The sequence below is a fragment of the Nomascus leucogenys genome, chromosome 14, assembly GCF_006542625.1.
Source record: "Nomascus leucogenys isolate Asia chromosome 14, Asia_NLE_v1, whole genome shotgun sequence".
Classification (NCBI taxonomy): domain Eukaryota; kingdom Metazoa; phylum Chordata; class Mammalia; order Primates; family Hylobatidae; genus Nomascus; species Nomascus leucogenys.
Window position 1 is genome coordinate 49,651,817 of NC_044394.1, and position 22,271 is coordinate 49,674,087.

Sequence of the window (22,271 nt, forward strand, 5' to 3'; positions counted from 1 at the left end):
TTCAATGGCAGTAAGCCCTCACCCATGGAAGGTAAGGTCATTTAATTCTGAGCAGTTATGAAGTCCAAAGTCCTCGGTTTGACAGTGGTGGGTGTGAGATTTCCCACGGTGTTGGCTGGATGATGGTGAACCTGCGACAGGCTCTGCCTCTTCTAGTTTTCTTCCATTCAACGCTTGTTTGTGATGCCACTCGACTACCTCAAAGAAGCCGCCTCTCTCCTCCTAAGAACTCATCTAACTTCTTCTCCACTTGGCCCGGGCGGGAGTAAGCAGGGCCAATGGGTACTCCTGAATATAGGCAGGCCTGCATCTTTTAGGAGCCCATCCCTCCCTGAGCCTCACACGCAGACCCCCAGAGGACTCAGGCTATACACAAACCCACATCCACTGAAGACTGCAGCCTCTGCGCATCAGGCCCTGCCAGGGACTCCTTTGAAATTATCACATAGGAAAGTGACACAGCGCCTTGATTCACTAGGGGATCTTGGGGCCGCTAAGCTAGACCAAGAGCAGCTTGAGGTCCACAGAGCTCCCTGCTTCCCTTCCGCTGGAGGGAAATAGCATTCTGTTCATGGACTTCAGCAGGCAACACAGAGAGGTCGAGGGCCACAGTCAGAGCTGCAGTCCTACTCTGCAGGGATCGCTTGCTCCATTTAGCTCTGGAAAAGTACACCAGTGACAAAGGCACAGGCTGCTGGGGACGGGGGTAGCACCGGAGAGCTGTGGGACTGAATACAGGGCACCTCCCCAGAGAGCTGCTCTGGTGTCACCCTCCACCCTGGCACCCAGAGGTGCTACTGGGCTGGGACTGAGCTCTAGGGCCCACCTTGGATAAGGGCAGGAAAAACCTCAGGAAGACAGTGCTATAGAGCTCATGTTCACGAGCCTGGATCTGTGCCCATCTCTGTCCTTGGTGCCAGCACCATGGAGGTCCTGAGAAGACCCCCTCTTTGCTGGGTGACCGTCGGGACCCTCTGGAGCATGTTCGAGGGCTCAGAATACAAGAGGCTCCTCCAGTGATGAACCAGCGCCAGCATATCCAGGTGCTGCCCAAGATGAGGTAGAAACAACACATCTGCCCATCAGGAAATAGCAGTCTTTAGTCCTGGATCCCACTTACCTGAGGATCCCACTTACCTACTTACATATCTGCCCATTAGGAAATAGCGTAATCTTTAGTCCTGGATCTCGCGGGCCTCCCACGTCCCACAATTCCCAGTCACGAGAGAGGACTAGACTCCAGTTCATCTGGTCCAGGGCTCTCCACTGGTCCCTGAGAATGCAGTCCTGACCCCAACCCCATGTGTCCTAAAGGTACTTCCAGGCCCTGACCAGAGATGTTGGAATAGCCACAGCAGGCCCCTACTGCATTCCCGGAACCTGTGAGATCCGGGTAATCAGGGCCATGGACACCTGTTCCTGCCACAGGAGCCACCTTGAACCCCAGATGCCAGCATGGCCTGCCATTCCTAACTCCTCAGTGAGCACTCCATGAGGTACTGCTGGATGGAGAAAGCTGCCCTCCTCTCAGCAGGCTCATCGTCGTCCCAGACAGCGAAGGGCACTGCCGGCAGAGTGCAGGAAGGGCTGGCCCTGGCTTGCTTGTGGGAACCGCTTCATGGAAGATGGGGACGGCTCAGGGGCTCTTGAGTGAAACACCCCAGGGGCTCAGATCCGGGACCTACAGGCCATGGAGAGAAGCAGTGTGCCCAAGCCTCGGGCTGAGCTCTGCTCCCATCTCAGTGGCCTTCCACAGTCCAGGTGGTGGCAGGAGGCCCTGGTGAGAAGGGCAAGGGACAACTTCTGCCCTGGCTTGGCTCCAAAGACTCATGGAGGAGATCCATCTAGGCAGAGGGTGGGACAAGCCAGTGCCAGACACCAAGATGGCAGGGCCAGGAAGGTCCAGAGTCAAGACAGGGCACTGAGGCCTGTTGTTCACAGAGGGGAGGATGGCAAATCTGAAGAACCACAGCTTGGGGACACAGGGGCTATGATTTGGGGGGGCGTGTCAAGAGGGGAGTTCGAGGCAGCCTGGGGGCCCACGGACAGCTCCTTGAAGCTGCAGCCACCTGGGGACCAGGAAGATGGGCTGGGCAGGAAAGGGAGGTGGCCCTAGGCACTCCAGTCACACACTCAGGACTTCACGGGGACCCGCTCGGTCCACTGCTTCAGGTCGGTGGCCTCCGGCCCCTCCCAGCTCCAATGACAAGGATGGGAAAGATGCTGGGCCCGGCCCAGCCTGGGTACAGAGGAATGAGGATCAGGATGCCATGCAGTCCCGGGAAGAGGGCTTCTACCATCTCGTTTTACTTTGCGGGGACTGAGCCTAAAGTGACCAGAAAGAACAAGAGTCAAAGGGGACTCTACCACGCAGGGCCCAAGCACTGGTTTTTACTTAAAAATAGTGTTTCAGTCCCCAGGAGGCTAATGCAATCTGAGCATAGAAGGAGAAGTTTGGGAGAAGTTTATTTTTTTTCCCAGCAACCTTTCTCTCCCCTTCAAGTTTATTTTTTTTTTTCCCAGCAACCTTTCTCTCCCTTTCAACAAAAACATTTTTTTCCCCTACAACTGGTATCAGAAAATAACTTCTGACTAGTTGGGGAGAAACATTCCCAAGCCTGGGAGGAGCAGGTTCCCCGGGGCCGGCCTGGCAGCCCCCTGGCAAAGCCTTGAGCCAGTGTCCAAAGGTCAGGACCCTGCTGTCTCAACCACACGGCTGGAAGTGCCACCCACTGGACTGGCTTACCCAGAGTGGGCCATGGAGAAAGGCTGCTGGACGTCAGAGTCTTAGGAAAACCTGGTTGGTGTTGGCCTGGCCTCTCTGGGTCAGTTCGCTTACCTGTAAAAGGGGGCGGTAGAACTACTCTGAGGCCCTGTCTCACCCCAAAATGGTACAGTTCTGGGATTTTGAGTCTGGAAAAGGGAGAGAATACTAGTCCTTCCCACCTTCCAGGGCAGCCTTGGGGATTAAAATGAGCTGATGGGCCGAGAGTGGTGGCTTATGCCTGTAACCCTAGTACTCCAGGAGGCTGAGGTGGGCGGATCACTTGAGGCCAGGAGTTCAAGACCAGCCTGGGCAACATGGTGAAACCCTGTCTCTATTAAAAGTACAAAAAGTTAGCCAGGTGTGGTGGCACATGTCTGTAATCCCAGCTACTCAAGAGGCTGAGGCAGGAGAATCGCTTGAACCTGGGAGGCGGAGGTTGCAGTGAGCTGAGATTGCGCCACTGCACTCTAGCCTGGGAAACAGACCAAGACTCTGCCTCAAAAAAAAAAAAAAAAAAAAAAAAATTAAATTAAATTAAAAAAAAAAAATGAGCTGCTGAAGAAAGGCTTTTGCTTAGTATAAGTACTGAGCAAACTGACTTTCTTTTTTTGAGACAGAGTCTCGCTCTGTTGCCCAGGCAGGAGTCCAATGGTGCAATCACAGCTCACTGCAACCTCGACCTCCTGGGCTTAAGAGATCCTCCCACCTCAGCCCCATGAGTAGCTGGGACTAATGTCTGGCTAATTAAAAAAAATCTTTTTTTGTAGAAACAGTGTCTCACTACGTTACCCAGGCTAGTCTGGAACTCCTGGACTCAAGCGATCCTCCCACCTTGGCCTCCCAAAGTGCTGGAATTACAGGCATGATCCATCGTGCCCTGCATCAATGGACATTTTAATGACCACTCGGGAACGAAACCAACCAGGACCTGGCCCAACCCTTTGCACTTTTGTCAACCCTCTCTAGGCCATTCCTTTGCACGTATCACATGGTGTGATCTCAAAGCATGGAGCAGAATGAGTCTCCACTTTGTCCGCTATGGGACCTTCACTGTCATTCATCCCAGGAGAAGCTGAAATGAGTTCATCTTCCCTTACCCACAGAGCCACCTGCTCAAGGCCCACCTTCCCAGTCCTGTCCCCACAGCCACTGGAGGGGGGTTCCCAGAGGAAAGCTGCCTGGCCTCAGACAAGCCCAGGTGCGGGACTGCGTCCTAGGCATGCACTGAGCCTGGGTGTTCATTCTGATCACACACAATACAGACAGAGGACCTGCTAAAGAACCACTCGCTGGGGAGAGGCATCAGCTACTTAATTGCACAGGAAAAATCTGCAGCAGCTTTAAATGTGAGCTGGATTTGGAGGGAAGAAAGAGAAGTCACCCACAGGCCATGGTGGAGGAGAGGTTCATCAGAAACCAGGAGCCCAGGTCAGAAACCACAATCTCAGAGCGAGAGTTAATAAAGCAGAAATGTATTTATTAGGCATCCTTGTTCCTCACAGAGGAGCAAGATCCAGGCCTGAGTGCCTGGGAAGTCTCTTGAGGTTGCAGGAATCTCCAGAGAAACATAGGCGCTGCCCGGCCACCACCCCGAGAACACTATTTGGCTGGAGTGTGACCGCCGAGGCGACCCTGGCAGGAGGCTGGGGTTGGCTCCTCGACTCCACAAACACTGAGGAGTGGGTGGGGACACCCAGGACACCCACCCAAACACTGGCAGAGAGGGAGGCCCTTCCAGATCTGGGGCACATGTTGCTGAGCCTGCCAGGGGGAGGAGGAGCCTGGAGAGTCCCTTGCCCGGGGCCAGGTCCTTAGGGCCCTCCCCAAATCCGCCCACCTCTCCTGGCCACCGCTGACTCAGTCCCACACGTAGGGGTTTCTAAAGACCTGAGAGTTCTTGCCGTCTTTCAGCGGTGTGGCCGCCTGATGGCTCTGGGCCGAGTACATGTCTTCAGCCCGCAGGGTCGAGTTGGCACTGCCCATCACCTGGCTGTTGGCGGTGGCCCGTGGGAGGATGATGTCGTAAGCTCCTTCGGACTGGAAGGAAGAGCAGGCGGTCTCACAGTCGGGGATCAGGAGCCAGGTTCCGCCGAGGCGGATGCACAAATGCTTCCTGCAGGGCTGGGACTGCCAGATCCCCCCCAACTCCCCCCTCGGCTCCTCTGCCCCCTCTGGCTGGGCCCCAGGAGCAGCCTGGGACAGCCAGACCTGAGCCCCTTATCTCGCCCTGCCTCTGGGCATGGGAACGAGGCCCCTGCTGACCTTGGATGGTGCTGGTGCTTCACAGAGGGGGATCCCCTTCTCAAGCCCCCTCCTGCTTCCAACTAACTGTTTAGGGAAATGCTAGGGCCAGTGGAGGGTCAGCCACACAGAGCTGCTACTACCTGTCTGACATAGCTCCCAGGCCCCCTTCCTCCAAGAATCTTTTTTTTTTTTTTTTTTTTTTTGAGACAGAGTCTCGCTCTGTTGCCCAGGCTGGAGTGTAGTGGCGTGATCTCGGCTCACTGCAAACTCTGCCTCCCAGGTTCACACCATTCTCCTGCCTCAGCCTCCCGAGTAGCTGGGACTACAGGAGCCCGCCACCACGCCTGGCTAATTGTTTGTATTTTTATTAGACGGGGTTTCATCGTGTTAGCCAGGATGGTCTCAATCTCCTGACCTCGTGATCCACCCGCCTCAGCCTCACAAAGTGCTGGGATTACAGGCGTGAGCCACCGCGCCCGGCTCCTCCGAGAATACTACCCCGAGTCTACCGCCTATCACTACCATACCCCCAGCATCACAGTTGCTGGCTTCCCTGGCTGAGGACATGGCTCTGGGTGTGCCCACACATCTCTCTAGGCATCTAGGCTGGCCGGTCTGATTTGGAGTCTTTTTTTTTTTAGAGATGGGGGGAAGGGGGTCTCACTACGTTGCCAGGGCTGCTCTCGAACCCCCGGCCTCAAGCAATTCTCATATGTCAGTCTCCCAGAGCACTGGGATTAAAGGCATGAGCCACTGCACCCAGCCCTGATTTGGAGTCTTGAAACCTGAATTCTCTGCCTGGCGCTGGGTCTTGCTCCCATGTGGGTGAGAGACACCAGCTGTGGGGTGAAGAGGGTCCTGAGGTATCTGTTCTGGCTCCTATGCTGGAGGGAAGGTGTATTCCTGGCCCCATCTGTCTTAGCCCTATGGGAAAGAGCTGCCACCAAATCTCTGTAGCTCCCAGGCCCCAAACCAGCCTTCAAGTCAATCAGGCCCAGGAGGTCCTCAGGCCTGTCTGCAATGGCTCCTGTCCATGTGGTCCCTGGAACATCTACATCTGTGGTCCCAAACCATAGATGAGTGCGCATTGGAATCACCTGCACTGCTCGTTAAGCCTCACCAACTCATAGCTGGACCCCACGCAGTGGGCCCCACGCAGCTGGTAACAGCTGGGGCTGGGGGAGGGAGTGCTGAATGCTGGGCTTGCAGATCTGCGCTGGATAGTGCCCCCATGGTGCCAATGCCCTGAACGGATGCTAACAGTCAGCTCCATCCCAGCTCTGGCCCCGTCCCATCTGCACTTTTATTTTTTTTAATTTCTTATTGACTTATTTTTTGAGACAGAGTCTCACTCTGTTGTCCAGGCTGGAGCGCAGTGGTACAATCTCGGCTCACTGCAACCTCCGCCTCCCAGATTCAAGGGATTCTCTGGCTGAGGCCTCCCTAGTAGCTGGGATACAGGCATGCGCCACTATGCCTGGCTAATTTTTGTGTTTTTAGTAGAGACGAGGTTTCGGCATGTTGACCAGGCTGGTCTCAAACTCCTGACCTCAGGTGATCCACCGGCCTCGGCCTCCCAAAGTGCTGGGATTATAGGTGTGAACCATTGCGCCCGGCCCCCATTTGCACTTTGAGCAGGCTCCCAGGTGAGGCTAGTGCTGGTGGTCTGGATACCATGTTTTGAGAACCGGTCAGATAAAATATCCCTGTTAATCGAGATCATCCCCCAGGAAGCAGATTCCAAACACGCTGGGGAGTGAGGCGCAGCAACAGTGAGGGAAGCTATTCAGCAAAGGCTTCTGTGGCTGCCCACTCCCTGCCAGAGCTGACAGCCCGCAGCCTCCACTCCTGGTGCTCCGGAAGCTCTCCTCTGCCCAGGCTCAGGTTCAGGCTCAGGGAGAGGGGAGGGCTGGGATTAGAAGCTTCAGCCACACTCACCTCCCCCTGCCCTGCGGCTCTCACAGAGCGGGCGGGGAGGGGGATGAGAACGCCACCCGGCTGACCTCCTTGTTTCCTGTTCCCAGTGTCCTGCCAAGACGGGTCACTGACCTCTCCCCACAGCCTCTGCCAGCCGGGAGGAGGAACACATATAGGAGTGAGTGGAATCCAACCCACCGTCTTCCTGCTCCCTCCCCCTCCTCTGGCTAATGGAGCTTCTAGTTTCCAGAACCCAGGGGAGGTGTAAGGTCGAGACTTGCTGCCTGCCGGAGAGGGAGGGGAGTGTGGGCCCCCTTGGCACAGCTGTGGTTGAGAAGTAAACACCTATCCAGACCTGCGACATTTGGACCCTTGTCCATTTTGGGAGCACCTGGCTGAGACCCTCCTTTGTCCCTCCCCAAGCTCTCCAGGGTAAAGCTGGCCCCACCAGGGAGAGCTCACCCAGCATTCCCTTTAGCATCCTGACACAGCCTGTGTGCAATGCCCCAGTGACACAGGGCGGGTCCCACTGCAGTGCAGCTGAAGGTGGTGGGTACACTGACTCCAGGACAAGGAAGTTAAGAACTGGGGCTCTGGATTCCCCAGGTAGAAGCACCAGATGGAGAAGCTTGCCTTCCCCCTACCACCTCCACCCAACCCAGCTCTGGCCACATGGCCTTCTCCCGCTGGCCTGCTAAGGGAGGTCTCTGTAGCCCAGCTGTGTCGTGGGGACCTGGGGAACCCACTTACTGGAACTTTGTGCATCAGGGCCATCTCAGTGGGCTGGTACACACTGGTCAGCAGCTGCCCGTTGTACCCGCTGTATGGTGACACTGGCCTCTTAGCTACAAAGAAAAGCAGGAACAATTTGAAGATCCCAGGGCTCTCAGTTCCCTTCCCCACCTCCCACAAGCCAAGCAAGGCTCTCTGGGGGCAAGGAAGAGGTAAAGGGGGCAGGCCAACCCTGGCATAGTCTCTAACCCAGGAGTGGCCAACTTGGGGGTGAGGTTGTGAACACGGGTGCCCCCTCCCAAGCCTAGCACCCCTTTGTACAGATGCATGGGAACGAACAACACTGCTGGGCTTCCCTGCAGTGTAGACCCCCCAGCCCCTGACCCAACAGCTCAGAAAATGCTCTGTCAGCAACCTCCACAACCCCATCCGCCCTCCGGGGCCAGGGGCCAAGAGGACACATGGGCCTTCGGCCGCCTTCCAAGATGGCCAGCCTCCAGCTCTGCCTGTCACCACGGGCCAGCTGCCAGGCGCAGAGGTAAATACATCTGAGACCCCTCGGCCTAAGCCTCTTCATGTCCTCCCAGGGCCAACCTGGACGCCCCTTCCCCCACTACACCAACCCAGAGCCTGGCCAGGGAGCCTTAACGCACGTCCCAGCCTGTGGCCCCCTGGCAAGTTTCCAGAACTATTTTTAGCTCCAGGGATACTTCCCTGTGCCTTTGGGGTGTTGGTTTCCCGATGTGTTCCGCCCTGCTGGGCACTCCCAGGGTGTTTGAGGAGGGCTGCTGACCCACCCCAGGGTCTCGGAGCAGGCCTTGCTGTGAGGAGGGCACAGCGGATGTCTGGCTCCGGCAAGGCTGACGGTCCTGCAGCTCTGAGGGACCGCAACCTATATAGGGTTTCCTAAGTGCTGAGGCTGGGCTCACTCTATTGATTTTTCCATTTAGAAAAAATAAATAAATAAATAAAAACTCAGCCCGAAGGTTGAGAACCATTTGGCCCTGATGGCCATTTGGTGTGGGCGGGGCCTGATGCTCCGCCCATCACTTGTCCATAAGCCCCACCTCTCCGGTGGGTTTTGCCAATTCCACCCCCACCATGCAAACTGTGCGTGTGACAGGGGCCACCCAGGGGTGCGGCCAGCACCTCAGCCCAGGTGGGCAGATCAAAGATCAAGTGCCTGGCAGGACAAGGGTCATCTGTTTCTCTAAAGCAGGGATTATGAGGATTTCACACTTTGTAGAAGAGAAAGAAATGTCTCTGATTCTGGAACTTCCACCGCCTGACTCTGACCTCCCAGCAGAGACCCCAGAGCCGGTGCTTGTTAACCGGGCAGTTAAGAAAGTCTGAAGCCCCCAGGCCTCCAGATCAGCACAGTCTGGGGGCAGGGTCAGGACTTTGAGATGGTACCCCCAAATTTCCAGGTCATGTCAGATGAGGGGCCACAGCCAGCAGGCTGAGGAAAGAGCAGGTGGGATACGTGCAATGGGCCACATCGGTAAGGGGGTTAGCACAGGGGCTGGCACAGAGCAGGTGCTGAGGAAATGCTAGTGGGCTGCACAGCTAACAAGGGTGCTGCTGAGACCACTACGTGGCACCCCAAGTACTTTTATTAAAAAGAGAAAAAGGCCAGGGACACTGGCACACACCTGTAATCCCAGCACTTTGGGAGGCCAAGGCGGGAGGATCACTTGAGGTTAGGAGTTCAAGACCAGCCTGGCCAACATGGTGAAACCTGTCTCTACTAAAAATACAAAAATTAGCCGGGTGTGGTGGCACACACCTGTAATCCCAGCTACTTGGGAGGCTGAGGCAAGAGAATCTCTTGAGCCCTGGAGGCGGAGTTTGCAGTGAGCCGAGATCACGCCACTGCACTCCAGCCTGGGTGACACAGCGAGACTCTGTCTCAAAAAATAAAAATAAAAAAAAGAGAAAAAATTACCTGAAAAATACTTCCTTTTAAAGAAAACTAAGGTGATTATGGATACATACATAATAGAAAAACGAGTTCTGGAAGGATAGTATTAGTAAAATATGTAAAATAATAGACATGCACACATAGCAAATAGCTAATTCTTCAAGAGTGCTTTTCATGGGCCAGGCACTAAGTAATTTTTTTTTTTTTTTTTTTGAGATCATCCAGGCTGGAATGTGGTGGTGCAATCACGGTTTACTGAAGCCTCAACCTCCTGGGCTCAGGCAATCCTCCTGCCTCAGCCTCCCGAGGAGCTGGGACCATAGGCGTGCACCACCACACCTGGCTAATTTTTCAAGTTATTTGTAGAGATGGGGCCTCACTATGTTGTCCAGGCTGGTCTCAAACTCCCAGGCTCAAGCTCCACTCACCTCAGCCTCCCAAAGTGCTGGGATTACAGGTGTGAACCATGGTGCCCAGCCGGCACTAATTAATTTAATCCTCACAAGAACCCTATGAAATTGGTACTGTCACTATCCCCACTTTACAAATGGAGAAACAGAGGCACATAGATATTATATCAGTCGATAGTGGTCACTTCTGGGGATGGAACAGGATGGGACGGGTAGGACTGGGGAGGCAGCTGGGGAAAATTTCATTTTATCTATAATGTTTGAAATTTTACAGTGAGAATATATGCATGAATTATATGAATATAGAAAAAACTTACTTATTTATTTATTTATTTATTTTGAGATGGAGTCTTGCTGTGTTGCCCAGGCTGGAGTGTAGTGGCTCAATTTTGGCTCACTGCAACCTCCGCCTCCTGGGTTCAAGCAATTCTCCTGCCTCAGCCTCCCGAGTAGCTGAGATCACAGGCATGTGCCAGCACACCCAGCTAATTTTTTTGGATTTCTAGTAGAGACAGGGTTTCACCATGTGGATCAGGCTGGTCTCGAACTCCTGGTCTCAAGTGATCCACCCGCCTTGGCCTCCCAAAGTGCTAGGATTACAGGCATGATCCGCCATGCCCAACTGAAAAAAAAATCTTTAAATTAAATGGAATTTAGAGACACTTAGGCAGAAAACTACAGAAAACCTCAAAAACTTTCCATTTTGCTCAAGAGACTGGCTCCCTGTCCTGCAGTAAAAGACATGGGATGGAGAAAGGGGCCACTGGGGGCATCCATAGAGACCCACCTGCAGCTGGCTCGTCCATGGAAAAGGCCTTGTTCTCCACAAACATGCTTTGACCCTTCTGCTCTTTCAGGATGGTCTCATAGCCCACGCCCCGGGTGGGGTACATGTCCCCCTGGTAGCTTTGCTCTGGGCTGGCCTTGGTCACCTGGGAGACCTCAGGGATGACATAGAAGAGGACGAAGGCCCAGGCATTGGCGGCGAGGGCGATGGCCAGCGTGGGGTCATCCCAGGTGGGACTGTTGCGCTGCTTGTTGCCGTAGGTATACATGACGATCCACACCACCCATATGGCAATGGAGGTGGCCGTGGTGAGCAGCACAAAGACCCCATGCTTATGCCAGCGCTTGAAGCGGCCACACAGGGTGGGCCAGGCCCCCAGGAAGGCGCCCAGCAGCAGCAGCATGACGTAGATGAGTGCCATGACAAAGTCCATGTTGGCGATGGCGCAGGGGGAGGCCACGGCCCAGTCTGCACTGCTGTTGCCCTGAGGGCCGCCCTCGCCACTGCCCCGAACCAGGGTGATGATCAGCCACTCCGTATTGATGATGACCTCCACCAGGGTCAGCAGCAGAGCCACAGTGAAGATCACCCAGCCCCGGGGCCCATGGTTCTTCCGGGCCAGGAAGTTGAGGGCAAAGACGTGAGCCACCAGACAAGAGAAGCAGATGGCGAACAGAACCCCAAAGAGGAAGCGCCGAGAGGCACAGGTGGAGAAGTCAGGCTTCACCACACAGGCAAACACAAGGCAGAAGAGGCCCAGGGTCCCCAGAAGGAAGAATACCTGGGTCCCCAGCAGGCTCCGTTTCTTGGTGTCCTGCACAAAGGGGAGGCTGGCCACCAGGATGATGGTGAGCACAAACGTGGTGACGATGCCCGCCCCAGCCACAGCCTCCAGGACGATGCCCCACGCCCCAGAGCGGTCACACAGGTTGTAGTAGAGGGGGTTGAGGCCTTGGCTGCAGCCGGGTGGGACATGGCCCTGGGCCCGGGACCCTGGGAACAGGAAGAGAGGCAGTCCCAGGCACATCACCAAGGCTTTGTGGATGGCCATCCTGGCTCCCAGGCCAGGCTCTGGTTGGGTCCCTAGAGACAGAAGGAAAAGGGATAAAATTAGTCCTCCAAGGTCAGACTCCAACATACATGGTGCTGCTTCCCCCATCGTAAACCCAGGCAGACAGTGCTAGCTGACCATGAGGCTCTCTGGACCTCAGAATCCTTCTTAACATAGAACTCCCGAGAGGCATTTCAACTGGCCAGAGAGGCAAATGAGATGAAGCCCATTTGTCAGCCCTATTCCTAGCCATGGCAAATGAAAAACCTGTCACTGAATTTTCAGTTCCCTCCCTTCCACCAAACATAACCTGGGTTCAGATATTCCCTGAGTTCTGGTGGCTACGGTGGAGGATGAAGGGGCTTGTGAACAAGTCAAGACCAAGCATACCACCCACCCAGCACTTCCTCTCTGCCCTGGGACTTCCAGGCTTCAGGAGGTCAGCTGCTATGCCCCTAAACTCCATTCCTGTGAGGCCTCAATCCACAGCCAGTCAGCTATGAGTTCATTCATTCATTCATTCTTTCATTCAATAGACTTAACAAGCAGCTGCAGCAGGCATAACCAACAGCCAGGAAAAATGAAGAGACAGTCATTTTCCCACTTTTAGTGCCAAGTCTCCACTTCAGAATCCTACATTTTTTGCCTAGCTCAGAAGCGGAAGTCAAGGGTAAAATAAACGAAGTCCCCAGCTAAGGAGTTAATGACTTAATGCAAAAATTTTCCTTTGGAGCATTAACATTTTAAAAGCAAGAACCAGGCAAGGGCAATGCAAAACCCAAAGGAATTAATCTTTAATAGAAGACTTTAAGACGTTGTAGCTAGAGGGCAAGAAAGTTAGCTTTTATTAACACCGGCAAGGTAATTTTCACTCCGTCTACTCACTGCCGCTCTACCAAATGCCACAGATCTGTGCCAGAGAAGAAAACCAAACTCCTGCTCCCAATACCGATTGGATTTTCCCACGTGAAGTGGAGGTAATAGATTTAACAGGTTAAGAAATATTAAAGACCAAATCAATGAGTTTTTTTCCAATCAAAAGTTTTAAATGTACTTGGAGGAAATCTAACACTGAAAATTTAAATGCTGCTGTACACGATGGTTCATGCCTATAATCCCAGCACTTTGGGAGGTCAAGGAACAGATTGCTAGAGTCCAGGAGTTTGAGACCAGCCTGGGCAACATGGCGAAACCCTATCTCTACAAAAAATACAAAAATTAGCAGCTGGGCGCAGTGGCTCACGCTTGTAATCCCAGCACTTTGGGAGGCCAAGACGGGTGGATCACTTGAGGTCAGGAGTTCGAGACCAGCATGGCCAAAATGGTGAAACCCCATCTCTACTAAAAATACAAAAATTAGCCTGGCATGGAGGTGCACGCCTATAATACCAGCTATTCAGGAGGCTGAGTCAGGAGAATTGCTTGAGCCTGGGAGGTGGAAGGAAGTTGCAGTGAGCCAAGATTGCACCATTGCACTCCAACTTGGTCAATAGAGTGAGACTCTGTATGAAAAACAAACAAACAAAAAATATATATATATATGAATTAGCAGGGTGTGGTGGTGTGCACCTGTAGTCTGAGCTACTTGGGAGGCTGAGGTCAGAGGATCATCTGAGCCCAGGGGATCAAGGCTGCAGTGAGCTGCAATTGCACCACTGCACTGCAGCCTGGGCAACAGAGCGAGACTGTTTCCAAAAAAAAGAAAGAAAAGAAAGAGAAAATTTAAACACTTAAAGAAGCAGGTTATACGTTTCAAAATTCTATGAACGCAGGTAGTCCACATTTAAGTCACCCCACGTGTTCAAATGACTAGTTGTAACCCCACTTCATCAGGAACTGTCTGGGAAAACAGCAACCAAGCTTTCCTGGTCTGACAGTGACCACTAGTGGCTGGCAGGGGAATGGCATTATCTAACTCTATTCTGTGAGGCTGCCACCGTTGTTCCTTTTTCAGGGGGACTGCAAGATTGTTTATACATGGTTTACCTCCTTACTGTGTTCTACCATTCCTGGCTACTTAATTTCTAATAGGTAAACAAAAGCCCTAAATCCCACAGTTGATAGAAATTGTCCCTCTTTTCAACACAGAAGCAAAAAAAAAAAAAAAAATTCTGTCCATAATTGATATGTGAAAGACACTTACTAAATCAGGGGCAATGCAACTCATAAAATTAAGTGAAATGGACACAATAAAGAGGATCCATTTTCAAAGTCCCTTTAAATAGTCTGCATGCCACTTGAAAATATTTAGGTCATCTTAGCCATCTCAGCTACCTCATCTTTCAATTAAGCCTGCTTAAGATTAACTCTTAAAATTAACCATCTCATGTAAATGTACTGTTGTTTTCCTAAATAACTGGCATTGTAACAGCTAGTTTCTCTTCACTTCTAATGCAGGACTTAAATAAGCTTCTGTAGGGGACTTTGTAAATCAATAAAGCACCAACTGCATTTTATTTACAAGTGTTGGAAAGAGGAGTAATAGAGGGCTAAGAGGTAAGGAGTAGGCTGGGTGCGGTGGCTCATGCTGTAATCCCAGCACTTTTTGCAGGCAGATCACGAGGTCAGGAGTTCCATACCAGCCTGACCAACATGCTGAAACCACATCTCTACTAAAAATACAAAAATTAGTCAGGTGTGGTGGCATGTGCCTGTAATTCCAGCTACTCAGGAGGCTGAGGCAGAAGAATCCCTTGAACCCAGGAGGCAGAAGATTGCAGTGAGCCGACATTGTGCCACTGCACCCCAGCCTGGGTGACAGAGCGAGACTCCGTCTCAAAAACCAAAAAAAAAAAAAAAGGGAAGGCGTAATATGGACCCACTCCTGGGAGATGATTTATGGATAACAACAAGCTGTGGGATCCTAAATATTCAACTCCATCTTGGGCTCCACAGCCAAACCAGCCAGAACTTGGGCTTGAAGCTGGACGTAGGGAAGAGAACCCTCAGAACTTCCACTTAACCTCCACACACCTGCACTTTCAAGGGCTTTTCAACCGACCTCCCTCGGCCAGGGCCCAGTTTAGAACAGGCAATTACTCCAAATCAGCAAATATTGACTGTGCGCCTGGGAAGGAAAGGCCCTGTTGTTCCCAGAGCTGTGGAAAATACAAACATGAACAAACATAGTCCCAGACTTGATGGCATTTAAAATCTATCAAGAGAGATAAGGTGGGTACTCACAAAAATTACACAAGGAAGAATATGATTAAGGGCCACACAACGGAATTTACCTGTAGGAGAGAGACAGGGGCTACAGGAACACCGAAGAGAAACGGGCAGAGCAGAGAAAGACGGTTCCGCAGTTTTACTCAGAATCTGATAAAAAAACATACCAGGTCCCAAACACTGCCAAGAGACAGGGACACCCAAAAGCTAAGCCCTGAAGAATGTGAGGAAGGGCTGAGCAGGTGAAGGGAACAAGGAGAGGGACGTGCAAGGCAGAAAAGATGGTGTGAATCAAAGCCCTTTGAGCCCAAGTCCAGAGCAAGTTAAAAAAGAATTCAGTTTGCCAAGTATCAGCTGAGTTTGCAAAGGGAGGCTGCAGCTGCTGGCTGACACATTGTAAATGCTACAGGGGTGGGGCTGGGGGCATTATTCTAAAGGCTGAGGGCATTATTCTAAAGGCAACAGGCAGCCACTGAAGGCTGTTTTTAGCATCATGGGGGCATAGCCAGGGTTGTCCTTTTAAGAAATGAGTCTGGCAAAAACGCACAGGCAATCGATTTGTTGGGGGGCACATTCATCCCAGTTTAAAGGTCAAGGCCAAAGGTAAAGCCATAATGGCCAGCTCTGAAAGATCCTTTCCAAAAAACAATCGAAGGACTTGTTGGATGGTGGAGGTGGGGGAAAAGGATACTAAAGCCCATACTACAAGTTCAAATCTAACAGAAAACCAAGTCATTACAGAAAACCAAGCCAGGGACCAATGTCACTCATTGTTCTTGATCCATCTTGTCCTAGAAATACTTGCCTGTACCCTGCTGGCTCCCAGAAACCCACAGGCACTTGGGCCAGGGTCAGGAAAGCTTCACAGCTCTCTGTCCCCAAGCCCCCACCTCCAATTTCCCCCTGACTTTGTGGTTGGTGACCAGCAACCTCCTTCTGCACCTGACCCTTCAAGTCTTGCTTCTCCTGCCAACCCCCTCAATATAGAAACTTCCAAGGAATGAGACAGGAGCCTGTATCAGCCCCTCACCGCATCCAGGTACCAGGCTGCTGCTTTTAGTAAGTTGCTGAGTAACTTAATAGCCTCAGAGGAAACGACCTGGTCCCATCCTGAAATACCTTATTTCTCTGGTTCCCCCAGAAATGGAAGGGCAGGTGGGAAGACAGAAATACATGGACTCAGGTGGGAAAGCTGGGCTTTCTGGGCGTGGCTCTCATCCACTGCCTAGGACAGGGACCCTCAGAGAGTTAAAGAGAAGCTCAGAAGAGCACAGCTCCAGCCCTCTGATGCCAGGAGTGCACATTCAGCCAATGCTTTTTTTTTTTTTTTTTTTTTTGAGATGGAGTCTTGCTCTGTCGCCCAGGCTGGAGTGCAGTGGCATGATCTTGGCTCACTGCAAGCTCCGCCTCCCAGGTTTACGCCATTCTCCTGCCTCAGCTTCCTGAGTAGCTGGGACTACAGGCGCCCGCCACCATGCCCGGCTAATTTTTTCTATTTTTAGTAGAGATGGGGTTTCACTGTGTTAGCTAGGATGGTCTCGATCTCCTGACTTCGTGATCCACCTGCCTCAGCCTCCCAAAGTGCTGGGATTACAGGTGTGAGCCATCGTGCCTGGCCTTTTTTTTTTTTTTTTTTTTGAGACCAAACTTCACTCTTGTGGCCCAGGCTGGAGTGCAACGGCGTGATCTCAGCTCACTGCAACCTCCAACTCCCAGGTTCAAGCAATTCTCCTGCCTCAGCCTCCCGAGTAGCTGGGATTACAGGTACCCACCACCATGCCCGACTAATTTTTGTATTTTTAGTAGAGACAGGGTTTCACTATGTTGGCCAGGCTGGTCTCGAACTCCTGACCTAAGGTGATCTACCTACCTCAGCCTCTCAAAGTGCTGGGATTACAGGTGTGAGCCACCATTCCCAGCCCAATGCCACCTTTTAAGATGGTGGCTAAGGGACTGACAAGATGGACTCAGCTCTGGTCAGAGGCTTTTCCTCAGGACCCTGGAGGAACCTTCTGCCTCCTGTGGGTCCCCAGACCCTGCACTAAGACTGAGCCTTCTGATCCCTGAACGTTCAAATCATGTCCGTGTCTCCCTTCCAGGGCTGTAAGGTCTTTGAAGCTGGTGAACAAGACTTCTAGAATCCGCTGTCACAGCTGGTGCTGTGCCTGAACACAGTGGGCATTTGGAAGTCAGCTCTGGATGGTCTCAGGTGCATTTCTCCACACCCAGGGCTGCCCCCTCCATGTTGGAGTTGCATCTTCTGCTTAAAGATTCTCAGAGGGTTCAAGGAGGGGGGTAGGAGGGGAACCTCCTTCTGCCCTGAGTCTCCCCCACCCCACAGCTGAAGCCCAGCCCCAGCCTCAGATTATTTTCTGGACAAAAGGGCCTTTTGCTTCACTTCCCTGGAATCAGTTGTACAAATATTTTTAATCGCCTCTGAAATCGGCCTTTCCCCAGGCTCAGCCACCCGGCCCCCAGTTCTTGTCTGAGTCAGTCCAGTCTAGTTGCTGAATCTCCCTCCTCCTTCCTTCTCTCTCCAGGGGGCGCAGAGGCCTGGTGGGTTAGAGGCTCAGAGGCCCAGGCACCCCTGACTGGTTTCCTCCAGCAACAAGTGGCTTCATCCAGCAACCGGGGAGACAGCCAGGCCTTCTCACTTCTCCAGAGCAAAACCCCCTTCCTCGCTCCAACACTATCCACACACAAGCCTGAGACCCCCTCCACCCACCAGGGCAAAGGATACCGCACTGGAAAGAGAGCTCCAGCGTGTCACAGGGCCAACCAAACTCAACATTGACCCATGGCCAATGGCTGTCTTCAAGGGTGCTGTGACCAGGGCACTCTCCAGGGAGGTTCTCCCAGGGATACCACAGAGCACCTGCCTTCCTCCCATCCCACACACTTAAGAGCCTATCGGGAAAGACGATGGCCCGACTGACAGCCTTCCTGCCTCCACTCCCATCCCTCTCTCCCAGTCCCTGGTTAGGTCCCACTGTCTCACCCCTCTGTCCAGGGCGCTCAGGCGTTTACCCCATCGATAAGAAGGCGCACAGGAGATGCATGTGCCTGGAAGGAGCGGCCTCAGTGTGTAGGTTGGTGGGGGGTGGGTTGGGGTTCCTCGAACCTCAGCCTAGACACCCTACCCCTATCCCCCTGCCCCTGCCCCGCACCAAGACCAGGCATTTGGGCCAAAATGCCCTGAGCTCTCTGAGACTTGGAAATCTTCAAGGGTCTGCTCTGGAATGTCACTCTGGAATGCGCCCCACCCCCCAAGGCACTCCCTCCCCCAGTCCAGTTGAAGGCACAGGGGTAGGGGGCCGGCGGGGAGAGGAAGCTCTAGGAACACAAAACCCTACTTCAACACAGTCTCCTCCCCCGGGCTTTAGGATCTTGATCGTGGAGTTTGTAAGTGATTGGGTCTTCCTGGGTGTAACACTGCGGGCCTGGGGATGGAGGTGCAAAGGACGCTGGAAAAGCCAGCCGGGAGTGGGGGTTCGGGATCTAGGGGCCAGGCTACCAGAAGGGGAGGCGCTTTGATAGTCTGAATTTCCAAACTTCCCTCAGGGGGATTCTGAACCCTCTCGTCCCTACTTGGGTCGACGGTACTGGGGTCTACACCTGCGCTCCCCGGGTGGCTGGAATGGGGAGCAAGGGAACCAGTCACTCCCATTTTTAGGGCCACAGAAACCTGCCCTCCCCATCCACAGTAGCAGGCGGCGGAGAGGACGCCGACCCTCAAGAGAGAGTGACCGCGGACTCCCACCGAGAGGCAGGCGGTGGAGGGGCTCCTCTTGGAGACCCCGATTGTGGAGTCGTTTCCCCTCCCTCCAGCCCGAGCCGCAGCGCTGGGCTCCCCCACCCCCCCAGTCCCCAGCCTGCTCGGGTTTGAAAACTTTCAGTGACCGAGCGGAGTTGGCGCGGCGTCCCCAGCCCGCAGGATGTCCAGCCCCCGCCTCTGCCCTCGCCCACTCCCCGCCGGCCCGACCCGACTCTTCCGGGCGGCGGAGAGGAGAGCGGAGCGGGAAGGCAGCAGCCCTTACCTGGGACTCGCCGCCGGCCCCGCTCCAGCCCAGCGTTTGGGGCCAACTCCAGCCCCAGGCGGGGGGCGGGCGGGGGTGGGAGGGACGCGGCGCGGGGCGCTGGGCCAGGGCCGGTCCTGGCTGGGATGGCGGGGCTCGGGCCGGGACGCAGGGCCTGCCTCTCCCCGGGACCGAGGCTGAGCCAGGCGCTCTGGGTCGCTCGCTCTCGCGCGGGCCTGTCCCCAGGCAGGGCTCCTTGTGTCAGCGAGGGTGGGCTATCGCCTGCATCACCGTTACATCACCTCCATTCAGGGCGCTAATCGGGCGCCCGCCGCGCTCCAGGTACATGCGCTCCGTTTACTCAGGAACAAAGCCTGCCCGGCCCTCCCCGCCCCGACTCACCTCCAGGCTGAGCCGACTCGTACTTTCCGGCTGGTGAGGGAGATGGGAGTTTCTGGCCCTGCCGGCGTGTGGGTTGTTGCTGTTGACTGCCACGCCCCCGCACGCGGGCGCGCGCACACTCACGCGCACTCACTTTCTGGGCTCGGCCTTCGCCGGGGCAAGCGGTGTGGGGGTGCAGCCCTGCGCACCCCCACCGCGTCTTCCAGAGAGCGCGCGTACGGACACGCGCGGGGCTACCTTGGCGCGTCTCCGTGGGGGATACCTAGCCTTGTCACCTTCGTCCTGGCCCTCCCGTGAGACACACTTCAGGCACAGTTCGCTGGGAGCGGGCCGGAGCGAGGAGCACATTCAAGACACAGAGTCCGTCTTTGTCACGCCTTCTGCGCCCCTTCCCCTCCCCAGCTTGCACACGTGGACACACCGCACACCAAGGTTCGCCTTTTGCACGCACGGTCCTTCTCTGGGACCTCCACCAGTCACCAAGCGTACGTGGGATCGTCACCAAGCGCTCCTCTCACGCCTGGGCCGAGTCCAGACCACTCCGGACCGTGGGCAAAGGTCCTCCTGGGCCCGACTACCCCGCGCCCGGGTTTCCTGTGACCGTTCCAGGTTCTGCCCAACTCGGAGTGCGCGCTCCCCTCCCGGCGTCCCCGTTCCCCGCTCCGACTTGTCCTAATTAGCCTTCACGGTTTTGTTCCCCCAGGTACAGTGTTTAAGCGCGGCCCCCTCGGTCTCTGCGCTCCGGGACACGTTGGCTCTGACTCCGAGTCCGTCCCCTCCAGCGGCCGGGAGAACTTTCCAGGAGGTCAGGTTCCCACCAGCCCCACCCCCACTCCCCCCTGTCCCGGGATGGATCTGTGGGTTGCCACCCTTTCCTCTCCGGCCCCAGGAATCTGCCGAAGGTGGACCGCAGAAATTGGGAAGTGAATCCAGGCTGGGACTTCTCCAGCCCGATAAACAAGAGATTTTCCGGCCGCCTTCCCCCGGGGCTGCTGGCCTCGCGGGGGGTGGGGTGCGCAGTCCTGGGGGCCCGCAGCGAGGCCTAGTTAGCCCGCGCCAGAGGCCCGTTGGGGCCGAGGCGCACGGAGGAGGGAGAGGTTGTTGGGCCTGGCCAGGGCCCTGGGGACGCGGAGGGAGGGCAGGGCGCCGAGTCTCGGGGTGCCGGTTCTCATGACGCCGAATTGCCTGGGGGATCGCCAGCGGTGCGCCGGTCGGAGCCAGCTGGTGGCGGGGCGGGCGGCCCGGAGTGTTTGCTCAACCCCGAGCGCCCGCGAGGGGGAGGGGAGGCAGCTGGTCACCGGCTAGGGGGTAGCAAGGTGGAGGAGCGGGAGCGGGGAAAGGGGAGGGTATCTCCCGGGCTGCTTGTTTGCGTGCCTGCCCCGGTCTGTGACAACCGGGAATCTAAACTCTATGAATCACCCGGAGTTGCTGGAGCGATAAACCTCAGGCTGGTTCCTCCCCTCGCACACCGGCTTCTCTGACTCCAGGAGGGAATGTTTGCTTAGCGGCCGGAGCTGGCGGTGAGGCCCTGGTTCTCTAGAACCCTGTATCCCTTCCTGGCCTTGCCGTCACGGGCTGGTCTGGGGTGGCGAAGACTGAATTGTTTCAAGTCTCTTCAATATTAAGAAGAGGGGCGCAGTGTGCTGCTGATCTGTTCCTCACTCCTGGGCTCCCTCCCGTAGCTCCACCTCCCACCCTAAGATTCAGAGGCCCCCATGCCAGGGAGGCAAACGCTTGTAGGGTCCAAGCAGTTGAGTGCCTACGCTAGAAAGGCAAACGGTGGGTCTGACCTAGGCGAGGGGCATCCATGACTTTGGGCTGGAACTGGTTCTCATGAAGCAGGCAACTAGTGCTGAACACAGTGTGCTGGGAGGGGCCGCTCATTAGCATATGTGAAAAGCCAGCTAAGAGCTAGAGGAAGGTGGAATGGTGTGACCTTAAGAAGCCAAAGATGAATTGTGGATCTGGCAGATCTGTTTCAATTTATTTTCAAGCTTTGGGAATCTCTTTTCCCTACCTAGATTCTCCAAAAAGGCAACTCTTTGCCCCTCCCTCCCCACCCAGGCGGGAGAAAGGCTGGGGCATCTGAGACCTGGGCGGAGCATCAGAGCCCTGCCCACCGCCAGCCCTGCTTGGTAGATGGCAGTGGAAATGTAGGGAGGTTTCCTGAGAGCTATTTGCTCTTTTTGTGTTCACTCCATCTCACTTCCGGGGCAGGATCTGCCTTTAAAGGACAAAGCAAGTCCTTTGGGGCGGATGACATGGGCTTCAGCCTTCAGGGTCCCTGTTGGCCTCTGCTCTAGTCCCAGGGGCCTGTGCTGGTCCAGAGTGGGGAGGCAAGAGTTGGAGAAGGCATGAGACCCCTCCACCATGAGTCAGACCCTGGTGGGGGCTGCTGGACACAGCGAGCCTGTGATGCTAGAAGGGAAGTTCTGTGGGAGGTGGCGTTGCTTTCCGAGACTCCAGCCACAGGGTCCTCTGTGCCCCCAAATGTCCTTCACTTTGATTTAATACCCCAGTAGGCGTAGAACCCATTTCGAACTCTGTTTTCACCAAAAAACTACACTCTGAGAAGTATTCAAAGAGTGCTACTGTTCAAAGAGATCATGAGGCCCAGCACAGTGACTCACGCCTGTAATCCCAGCATTTTGGGAGTCCTTGGTGGGAGGATTGCTTGAGCCCCGGAGGTGGAGACCAGCCTGGGCAACATAGACTTCATCTCTACTGAAACAAACAAAAAAGAAAATAGATATGGGGTCTCACTGTGTTGCTCTGGCTGGTCTCGGACTCTTGAGCTCAAGCGATCTTTCCACCTCGGCCTCCCAAAGTGCTGGGATTCCAGGTATGAACGACTGT

At 54.6% G+C, this 22,271-nt stretch overlaps 2 protein-coding genes across 5 annotated transcripts in view; one reads left to right on the plus strand and one right to left on the minus strand.

Annotated features, from left to right (window-relative positions):
- Positions 1 to 20,528, minus strand: GPRC5C (G protein-coupled receptor class C group 5 member C). Of its 4 annotated transcripts, none has more exons than XM_030827235.1 (6): positions 19,416 to 20,528; positions 10,779 to 11,861; positions 7,679 to 7,773; positions 4,655 to 4,804; positions 2,747 to 2,839; positions 1 to 2,326 (listed from the first exon to the last, which is right to left on the minus strand). In XM_030827235.1, the coding sequence occupies exons 2-5, from the start codon at positions 11,827 to 11,829 to the stop codon at positions 2,780 to 2,782; spliced, it is 1,356 nt and encodes a 451-aa protein (XP_030683095.1). In that variant the 5' UTR covers positions 11,830 to 11,861; positions 19,416 to 20,528; the 3' UTR covers positions 1 to 2,326; positions 2,747 to 2,779. The 4 variants fall into 4 exon arrangements, with proteins under 4 accessions (XP_030683095.1, XP_030683096.1, XP_030683097.1 ...); XM_030827236.1 differs by having other exon boundaries at positions 19,035 to 20,528; XM_030827237.1 differs by lacking the exon at positions 2,747 to 2,839.
- The window catches only part of LOC115838251, a 17,751-nt gene continuing 14,412 nt past the window's right edge, over positions 18,933 to 22,271 (plus strand). Inside the window, exons 1-4 of the mRNA XM_030827094.1 lie at positions 18,933 to 19,109; positions 19,260 to 19,355; positions 19,682 to 20,024; positions 20,119 to 20,220. Coding sequence (XP_030682954.1) covers positions 18,933 to 19,109; positions 19,260 to 19,355; positions 19,682 to 20,024; positions 20,119 to 20,220 — 718 coding nt within the window. The remainder of the gene's footprint in view (positions 19,110 to 19,259; positions 19,356 to 19,681; positions 20,025 to 20,118; positions 20,221 to 22,271) is intronic.

What these genes read in the sequence shown, in the direction of transcription:
- GPRC5C (XM_030827235.1), bottom strand. Translation starts at nt 11,829, where the DNA reads ATGGCCATCCACAAAGCCTTGGTGATGTGCCTGGGACTGCCTCTCTTC. An exon ending in CATGGACGAGCCAGCTGCAG is followed by an intron (nt 7,774 to 10,778) that starts GTGGGTCTCTAT and finishes TTTTCTTTGTAG; the next exon opens with CTAAGAGGCCAGTGTCACCA. An exon ending in CCCTGATGCACAAAGTTCCA is followed by an intron (nt 4,805 to 7,678) that starts GTAAGTGGGTTC and finishes TCTTCCTTCCAG; the next exon opens with TCCGAAGGAGCTTACGACAT.